Source organism: Patiria miniata, unplaced genomic scaffold (genome assembly GCF_015706575.1).
Source record: "Patiria miniata isolate m_02_andy unplaced genomic scaffold, ASM1570657v1 HiC_scaffold_4, whole genome shotgun sequence".
Lineage (NCBI taxonomy): Eukaryota > Metazoa > Echinodermata > Asteroidea > Valvatida > Asterinidae > Patiria > Patiria miniata.
Window position 1 is genome coordinate 4,803,552 of NW_024037071.1, and position 10,262 is coordinate 4,813,813.

A 10,262-nucleotide genomic window follows, 5' to 3' on the forward strand; every position below is an offset into this window, starting at 1 on the left:
TCAAGATTTTATTCATCATTGTTGGAAGCTAAAGTGCAGTGCATTCGCAGAAATTTATGTCATTTAATTGTAAAGTGCATTGATACAAAGTTAATAAAAATAACATTCCAAGCAATGCAGTATCTATGTCATAATGACTTCACTTACTGGAGAAAAGAACAAACACAAGCGAAGTGAGTATCGCCATTTCAATTCTACAACTACTAGGCGTAGTCTGAATCACCCACACTCGCCAAAAAGTTCTATCAGTTAATCAATCCATTAATAAATATTTATTAATCCCTATAGCCAATTAAAAACAATTTCATTTCGCGGACTCTAAAAGTATCAAAATGATAACGCATACGACAAAAATTAAGTTAAGTTTAATTAAAGTTATTTATAATACAAGGTTCTACGAAGTTGCTATTTCTTTGGCTGGAATCAGGCCAAATAAAAAAAAATAAAAAAACAGAACTATTCCAAGGAGTCCACTTTTTCTTTCTAATTTTTTTCCCAATCGCGCGTGGACCAGCACACCGCGAGGTCCACTATCGCACCGCGTCTCTTCGTTCGCACCCCGGCAATCACCGCGTGAGACACGGCAACTGTCTCGGCATTGCGCGGACTCAAAGTACATTTAGCTGCCGATCCGTGGAACTTGCTGTACCCAAAATAAATAAAATGGTCTCGAAAACTTCAATTTATATCTGGAATGTTTCTATATCTATCGTGGGTGAGTACAAAAGAAGATCATCGCTCATGGTGGATATACACCAAGCAGTGTTAGCTGAGACAACTGTTGTATTACAAAGAGTATTATAGTACATTGTACATGTATCTTAAAATGGCGTATATAGGGACGGTATATCTTGGGATCTGAAAAGACTATATGCGTTGATCTCATAAATAAAAGACAGCAGACTTTCACTGCACCCAAGAAAATAATCTCCTCATGCACATGCTCAATCGGTACACGAGTTCTTAAATTCTGCAATCAGCCTCAATACCTAAAAGTTTGACACAATCGTACTTGTTGCTACATCAAGAAATAAAGAGAACATTGGTGTATTGCTTACATGATGTAGAAAGTCACGGTGTTCTACGTTCCGACGAAGGTGATATCCCACTTCTGCAATTTTTTCGTCTCCTAAAACGAAACAAAAATGTTACTACTTCTGATGACGTCATTCTCTTTTTTTGGTTTAACGATGTCGCACTTCACGTCCCTAAGCTTCAGAATCGCGAGCTGTTGATGAACTGCGTACAAACGAAGTTGAAATTGAAGTTAATATAAAATGTAACTATAATATGACCATGTCAATTTATAAATTACCGTTTAAGTTGTTTTCTTCAAAATAATTATGTTCACTGACGGCAGATTGTTAACATTTCATACAAATCATTAAGACTTTGTTTTCACTTTCGAATTTGTTTTAAAAGAGATAATTTTGAGATGTTCCCAAACTGAATATAGGCCTTATCAATCAAAAAAATATTTAATATTTATTTGTTATGAAAGCCCACGGTAATACCCAAATTCGACATGCATATTTACAGTAGAACCAAATGAACCAAATTATAACATCAGAGCGCCCTCAAGCGGTATCTTAAATGCCAATCTGATTATCAAGTGCCAATTTCAGCGATTTCAATCTTGGCGCGAGTCCCGTGGGATTATGACCGAGTGTTGAGGCCAGTAATTGGACGGAAGGGAAAGTGAGGAACGGGCGTCACTAACTGAAAAGTTGGCCACATTGGTTGATAAAGTGGTTCAGTGTGTAATCGTAATAAGTCGGAATCCTCAGGGATGATTTACGGGGGCCAGTTGGGGGGAATGACCGAGAGGGGGTGGTGTAGGGTGCAGACTATTTTGGGAAGTGGGTTCAGTGGTTAGGTATTGGAGTGAGATGGTTGAAACAACTCAAATGTGTCAATAAAGTCGGCCAAATGCACACGGTTTGGTTCGTGATGGTGGTCCTGATTGGACAAACAATCGGCATAAACTAATCGTTTATGGGATTGAGGAGTTTTGTTTGAGATTGTTACCCGTTTGGGTGATATTTTGAGTGCAGTGGAACCTTTTTAACTACGATGACATGATAATGTGGCTATGGATTTTATTTCAGGCAATTATAATTATGATGTCACACCTTGAGAAATCTGTCTTGTAAAAAAACCGAAGCTGTTTTGTTTTGTTCAACTGCGTGATCGGCTGTTAATCGGTTTGTCGGTTGGTCCATTGATTGGTTGAGTGTTTGTTGCCAACTCTGGTGAGCGGTATAGGCTGTGTGGGTGTGACAGTCGAGGCTGTCTGTCCGTCGCGTTGTTTGTTGGTTTGTTGTGTGAGTGGTCGATGGGTTAGCTTGTTGATGATAAATTGACTGACTATTCTTTAAACAATCCTTGCCTGCTGGTGGTCACCAGTTCTCATGGTAACTCCACTTATCTACAGCTCATTGCAAATCGTATTATATACAAATGTACCGCGTATCACACCATGGTATCCCAATTTCCCAATTGTATTGTGTTTCTGTCAACACGATCATGAGTTATTCAGAAGTCTCAAATCTGGTCCCCCCCCCCAAGAAAACCAACTACAAGCCAACTTTATCATCTTTTTCACACAGTATTTGGTGACCAGCCCGTTGTTTTACTCATACTCAGTGTACCCAAACACCCTTCGATCGCGTAGGTCCCGTTTCTCACGTGGACGGCAACGACGCGGGATTCAAGACCACTCTGTCTTCGTACAATTACCCCCTTTTTCTATTTCTTAGGACCGCCAAATGTGCTTAAATTGTCCCATGGTGGTGTTTTCCCCGATACTTTTGCCACTATAATTGCAGCGTCACGCATGCGGTATAGGTATATGTTACCTTCCAGGGTTATTTGTGTAACCTTAGAAATATTTCACTCGTCAAGCGTCAAATCGAATGAAAAAAGTGTCGTCTGTTTGTGGTGGTATAGGGGAAAAGATCATTGGAAATCTTGCAACAAATGGAACATAATGTTTCCAATTGACTGAAGAAGTAGTTTGTCTTACTCTTTCGCATGGGACATATATTTCATAATGCTCTTCCTTGAAGTCATGACTTTTCAAAAAGTATGGGCGTTTAGATGAAATATTGGGATTCGGAATGTTTTTTTTTGCTCACTCAAAGCAAAAAGGTACAAAAAAAAATGTACGGACCAAAGCAGTGAATCGAATACTTCCCGTGATCAATATAAGTCCCAAACTAAAATTGTGAATACTTGACAAAACCAACCAGGGGTCGTGTTTATCCCGATGGATTGCATCAGTTCACGTTGAGATCTCTGTTTTATTTATTTTCATATCAACCTGCGGGTTCAGTTTAGCATAGCTTGACTCTGACCTTCCAGGAATATTTAGGGCTAAGTGCGCGGCATATTTGGAAGGAAAGGCCTCCTGTCGCGCCCTGCCGAAACTGTGTCTTTTTTCTTTCTGGCTCAGTGTCTTGAACCTCGTGGGCTTCCCCGTGGCTGTTTTTCAAGAGACTGTAGAGGGCCTGCCAGGCTAGCTATTAGGCTGCTATTGTGACGCGCGTGATAACCCAGTAAGCGGTTGGCAGGGCATCCCACGGCGCTCAATTAGACGTATTGATGCGCCGATACTCCACCGGTTCGCTTTCCCGTATTGGCCCTATCACGGTAATTGAAAAGTAATATGTCTATTGCTAGCAGCAAGCCAGACAACAGACCAGCCGACAAACTTCTCCTCTGGATCCAAAGTCCGATGATTACCCGTTTGATTCCCTCTTTGCCTCGATTTCATTCGGACCACGCGATTCTTTAATTTGCGCGATATTTGATCAAGGTGGCTCGCCGTAAAACACATTAAAGCAGCCAGCGAATTGAACCTTATTTAGCAGAGGTCCGAGAGCGTTTATACCGACCGTTGACGGCCTGATAACCCAACCGATTGCCATCCAGTGATTTCATCCTGCCAGGAAGGAGCTCGGGCTTTTTTCGTCCTTACTTCTGCGGCTAAATCGGGGGTTCAATTTAGGAAAGTGGAAATGATTACTCTCGCCCCGGGAGACACTCGAAACCCGCTTCGATAATTGAGCGAAAAATTAAATTGTTTCCACACCGAGCCAGGAATGCCTTTGAAGCTTGCGCTCGCCGTGGCTTGATGGAAATAACCTGGGCGTCCGCTGCCTGCTAGACCCCCATAGCGGAGCGGTCGCGCTCCGCTAAACTTGTCCCCCGCTTAGCCGGTTGGAAAACTCGATGGCATTAGCGTTCCCTGACCCTAAACCGAACCTACTATAATTCTGCCTGGAGAAAGCTCACCGAAATGATACAATGCTCCCGCTGTGTCTAAACATGACAGAGGTTTTCTTCATTCTCTCTCCTAGCTGAGCTGAGGGAAGTTTGACAGACGGGGGACGTGATGAGGTCTCTGTGGAAGATATGATTGTCTTGTTCTGTTCGCATCGTGAAATGCAGTAGAGGATCCAAAGTAATACTGAGGGAACTTTACGAATATAAACAAGTGAATGTAAATCAGAACTATTGCGCACTCATGAAAGTGTTAACTTTAATGAAGACAAAACAACTTGGTACTACATCGGAAATGTTATGGGGGTAGGCTAAATGCCGGGGAAGATAACTTATGTGGAAAAATTGTATTTGTTTCATAGCTAAAAAACCAAACGATTCCCAACTGGACTATCTGTGAGAACTGTGCACATGCATAGTCTTTTTCAAAGTCTCTTAATTTAAAATTTCACTCAGCCTCAAAAATCCTTCATGATCGAAAAGTGAAACCCTCAACATTTAAGAATTAAACCATGAGGAATTCAGATTGAACATGGGAAGACTCTTGCCTACCCAGGCGGTGAATAAGGGGAGGGGTATGGACAAAAGAGAATAAGTGGATGGTTTTGACCATATCGCGTACGCGTACGAGCATACGGGCCAAGGTGCAAGGGCAACTACTCGTAAGACGGTGATGGGTCCACAGTAACAGCCGAAAAAGTATTACTGCATGAGCTAAGTATTAAAGTTGTTGAATTTCTGACGACAAAATGAGACAGAGAATGTTAACTCCGACTATTTTTTTGCAGACGATCAGCTTTAGTGAACCAGAAGAATGACATTATGATACAGTAAGTCATTGTTTCAGACCTGCCGGACATAATTGGCATTTTATTTAACAAATTAGTCCTTTATAACTGAGAAATAATAAATATTTTGAAACGTTACTACATTATTGCCACAAAAGTATACAAAAATTAGACCTTTTCTTGAAAACAATGCCTAATACTGAAACAATAATGCTTAAATTTTGAAAGTTTAAGATCCACTCTTTACACAAAATGACAGACACTGAGACAAAGAGTCAACAAGTCACTACTTCAGGTTCTGTGTTGTGCCTTTATAGTCCCGTCTGTCGGATTGTCAGCATTGCTAAACCATTAAGTCATTCCTGTCCTAGTTATAACGAGAAGTTATTCTCTCCCTCAGAACAATATCATAATTTCTAGTTGTGAAGTGCATCCCGACCAAAAAGAAAATAATGGATCAACAATTTCCCCTCCATCCCAGGGAGCTATTGAGAGGGAAGATAAATGATATGCAAATGGTGAGCCGGCAGCCCGACACACTAAAGACGTCGGCATTAAAATTTCATGGAGAAAAAATTGCTGGGACAAAACAAAACTATAGCATTAATCAGGTAGCGCATGGCTGGTCCTACGAGTAATCAGGCCCTTAATTTATTGGTCACGGTTTATAAGTGGTCCGCAATCAGGGCAAATTACGACCGTAATGGCACCGTTGAGATTTTGGTAACGAGACCTGATTAGGCGGTCTGATACCGAATTCGCCGGAGATGATGCATGGTGGACGACGTTAACAGTCATAATTTGCGAGACTGGGAGAATGTGAGATGCATAATTCAAAGGCAGCGACCGTGGGGTGAAAACCATGTTTTCTTAGCTTTATAGTTTCCTTCTTTTGCCCACTTCCGATGAAGGGTTTTGGAAAATCTGATTTTCCTGGCATCGCAGTTTTGCTGGTCAAGCCTACAATCACTAGTTTCCCCTTTGTACTGATTGACTGACTGACTGACTAACTCCCCGACAGACTAGACTGTCGCTTGTGAATTAGACTTGCTTTTAAGTCTCACCTTTGCCCAATAGTTTGACTCGGATGACAAGTTGGAAGGATGATGTCAGGTTTTTGAACACATATTTAATAATCTTTACAAACAACAACCTATAAGCCTCTGTACTGATGACGGCACACTTTGTTTACATGTGCACTCTCCTATGGAGCCAGTGGGGGCCCACTTAGCATCATAGGAATGCACACATGTAAACAAAGTGTGACGTCATCAGTACAGAGGCTTATTCTCTGATCCTTTCAAAAGAAAACGACCACAAATAATATCACACGCAAACACTGGTTCTTTTCTTCAGGACGGGAAAGGCCATCCGAGGGCGCTGTCCTCAATAATTGAAGATTGACGGCTATTTCATGGCGCAACCCAAGTGCAACAGAACGGATGAATCGAAAGAAACCAGGGGAAAAGCCCGATTTTAAGAGTAACTGCGGAGCTAAACGCATCAACATTTGACAATTTTTTTAGTTCGGGTGCTGTCAAATGTATGGAGGCAATATAAACCTTATCTGCAAGTTGCAGCTGTTCATGTTTTATAAAGATGAGACATTATACTAGTTCGCACATTAAGCATAAGAATATTACAAGAAATAATGCAGATTTATAAGAATACTATAAGAAATAATGCAGATATATAAGTTTTCAAAATTCAAGAAGAGTTTATCCTTTTTGATGTTGTTTGGATATAGCTAATTGTTTAATCGGGAGGGGAATCGTCACATATTGCTTCATGCGAGAGCAGTGGGCCCATTCTGCCATTAACAACTTTTTTTTGTAACCTTCAATAATAACACATTTACAGGTGATTGTAGGCAGCTTAAAATGGCCATGCAGTACTTTCGTAAATAACAAATAAATGATTCTGTCTGATAGTTCAATACATAATTATTTCATTATTGCAAACTATATATACAGAGGTATTAGGCGTCACTGCTTTAAACTGGTAATAGAAAAATAAAATTGTCGATGATATTTTCTTATTTCATTTACCTCAATAACAGACGCACGCATATAACTGGTGTCCTTTGTCATACAAACTGGTGTCCGGCCTAAAACACTGGTCACTGTTTAGTTGTAGGCGGGGCTGCCCATTTTACTCAAGCCTCGATGATACTTAAGAAGGCCAATCGTGGCACCTCGGCTAACAGGTTTATGCATGCTGAAACATGCAGGAAACTTACACATGACGAGGGGGATACTGGGCGCCCCCATGCGGTCCAACTGCGTTAGTCGACATCCAGGGATGCATGCCGAACCCAGTTGGAAGGTGATGAGGGAATACTGGGACACCGTAGACTGCCTGGGCAGGGTAACAGTTGTCCTGCAGCGAGGGCGCCACCATTCTGTGGTTATAGATAGGAGAGGGCGGTAGCATCGGGTACGTCATTGGCAACTCACTGGACTGTCTTGTGTTACTGGCGACGGCAGAGGGCGTGCTCACACTCGGTGGCGGGGTTGGAACCACAAACTGGTCTGGCTGTGATGCTGTCGGAGGGCATTGCATAGGTCTGACAACCTGGGTACGAGATCGACGTGATGTTGGAGGTTTGGCAGGTGTCAGTTGCTTCTCGGGATGTTGTCGCTTCCAGCGCATGCGTCGGTTTTGGAACCAGGTTTTAACCTGCATAAAAAAATGGAATGAAATATAGAATTGACAACGTTACAATTAGTGTACATAATGCCTCATGTTTGTTTGTTTGTTTGTTTTTAACTTTCTCCTGAAACCAAAGGGAGCTGAAGCTGAGGTTTAGAAAACGCTCTCCTACCTGTGTGTCCTCCAGTGCAAGTTGTTGGGCTAGTTCCCTGCGTTCTCGTACAGTCAGATACATGCTTGTCTGGAAATGAGCCTCCATCATGTCAACTTGCTCCTTGGTGAATGTCGTTCGGCCTTTCCTCCTCTTCAGCTGGGGCCAGTTGACGTTGGGGGCGGGCTCTTCTGATGCTGGTCCTAGAAGTTTTCAGACAAGGGAGTTAGACAGTTATGACACAAAAAAGAAGTGTCTCGGGGAATGATCTACCTGTGTGACCTCTTGGTCAAATTATTGATCGTGGTCCATTTCATAATTGCAATTTAGAATACACAAAGTAATCAGGTATAAATCTACATGGTTACATCCCAAGTCCATCCGATCAAGGTTCAAACTTTGAAAGCAGTTTCGATATCCCCTTTTCTTTTCTTTTATCGCATACCCGTAACATTAAACGCCACAGTACTTTCAGTTTAAATTATACTTTTTCTTTATGTAATAGTTGAAGAATTCTACAAATGTTCTGTACTAACTTTTAATACCGCCGATTTCTCCGTTGGTAATGGGTGCGACGGCCAGAGTTGGACAGCTACTTGGCCGATGACCAGTCATCATGGAATCTTGATAGCCAGGCCCTTGACTACTTGAATACATGGAGGTATACTGTTGGACCTCAGTGGGCGGGCGGTACGGGTGAACCTCTGTGGCAATCTTGAGGAGTCCCCCGCCTTCGGTAGTTGATGCATCTTGAGGATACAGAGGGAAATTGTCGTTTCGGAAGGAGGTGACCACATGGAGAGGGGTCATGAGACGCCTGATTGTAGCCGGGTCCATGGTCTGGCTTATCGGCCAAGACATGAGCTGTGGACTGGTCATTCTGTGGTACACCATCTGGGAACTCTCGGACATGGCTGGAACCGAACCTGGCACCGTCCCAGTCGATATTATCGGTTGCTGGACGGTGGAAGTAGCTTGTCTTTGACAGAGCGAGGAGGGGATACTACACGCAACGATGGAGTGATTGCCGAAGGTGGATCCTTGCTCGGCGAGGTAGTTGCTTCGGTTTGTCAGTGTTGAGACGGCGTCCTGGCTGTTTGTGAACATGTCATCAACCATGGTGTTTTCCATTGTGTTTTGCGTCCTGTAACCTCGTTAAAGGTTAACACCGATGTGTGATCTCTTCTCCAACTCGGCCTAAATACAGGAAGTGACCGCCATCAATGTACGTTAACAGTCCAGGAAGCAGTCTGGACCTCTAATGACATAAGCCTTCAATAGCTGCCTTCCATACCTCGAAATCCGTTGATTATGTCGCTTTTGTTCCTCAAAGAATGCGCACAATTAGGTCAGACCGTTCCACAAGGGACGTTTAGTAACGCTCTCAGTGGAATTAGATGACTGAGCGGTGCTTAGGGTGTTGTCCAGAACTTAATTGTTCTTTTTATGAGCGCGGGGCACAGTTTCTCAGTATTCCTTATGCATTGTATTTGCGTGTAAGTCTTTGATGTTTAAGGCTAATATACACGTAATGAGCTTTCGAGGAAAGGGTCGATTCGCCCGAATTGTCAACAGCAAAAGTCAGTTTCCCGCCATGCTGGGGTTCTATAGACCATCTGACTAAGCGCCAATGGTCTATTCAAGCTTTTCATCTTGATACTTTATAAAAATCCATACAAGAATAAAACTATAAAGTACAATTATTTTGAAGTCGGCATTCCTGTGCGTTTTTGGCACAGCACCGTCATCAATTTAAATTTGGTAGCTAATAACGACGCTATTAATGAGACCAGTCCGCGGAAAGATATCAAAATTATTTCAGCTTTCGCAAGCAGACCGGGTCTAGTCTTTTTGCTTGCATTTCGATTCAGTTTCTTAGTCGTTTAGTCATGTTTCAGGAATGTAAAATTGGCAACAATTAGCCCCCAGATACGAAAATATGATCATTTATTTTCGATTTGAGTTTATGAAAATAATAATAATCAATTATGCTTTTGAAAAAATCGTCCAAAATCGAATATCGTTAAGAATCGGACATAATCATGGACAATCGGACATATCAACGTACAGGCTGTTTTAATATTCTCATGTGGGCATCTCATAATATAGAACGTCTGTCATTTAAAAAAAAAAAGGGAAGGGGCGGGAGACAAAGATTTGGAAGTGGGTGTGCCGTTTTCCCAATGATGTTGCTCTGATATTTTGTGGAACATTTGCTCTTACGTTGTATACGCTCTATCGTTGCACCAGATGCAGCTATTGTTATTTTTTTCTCAAGGAGCATGGTTACACCCAAACAGTGACTACCCAAAGAATATCCCCGCAAACAATTTCAAGAGGGAATAGTTCATGGAAGGCGGGAGAACTAATCTCGGAAGGGTTTGGGT

The 10,262-nt window shown here is 42.1% G+C and overlaps 1 protein-coding gene across 1 annotated transcript; it reads right to left on the reverse strand.

Moving 5' to 3' along the window:
• Positions 1-5,118: 5,118 nt before the first annotated feature.
• LOC119739858 (homeobox protein vent1-like) lies at positions 5,119-9,237 on the reverse strand. Its single transcript, XM_038214967.1, has 3 exons — positions 8,412-9,237; positions 7,897-8,078; positions 5,119-7,751 (listed from the first exon to the last, which is right to left on the reverse strand). Exons 1-3 carry the CDS (start codon positions 9,004-9,006, stop codon positions 7,308-7,310), a joined length of 1,221 nt encoding a protein of 406 aa, XP_038070895.1. The 5' UTR covers positions 9,007-9,237; the 3' UTR covers positions 5,119-7,307.
• Between the last annotated feature and the right edge of the window lie 1,025 nt (positions 9,238-10,262).

Excerpts from the sequence above, each read along its gene's own strand:
- LOC119739858 (XM_038214967.1), bottom strand. The coding sequence starts at position 9,006 with ATGGAAAACACCATGGTTGATGACATGTTCACAAACAGCCAGGACGCC. Across the intron at positions 8,079-8,411 it reads AGAAATCGGCGGTATTAAAA|GACCAGCATCAGAAGAGCCC; the intron begins GTTAGTACAGAA and ends GAAAACTTCTAG. Across the intron at positions 7,752-7,896 it reads TTGCACTGGAGGACACACAG|GTTAAAACCTGGTTCCAAAA; the intron begins GTAGGAGAGCGT and ends TTTTTTATGCAG.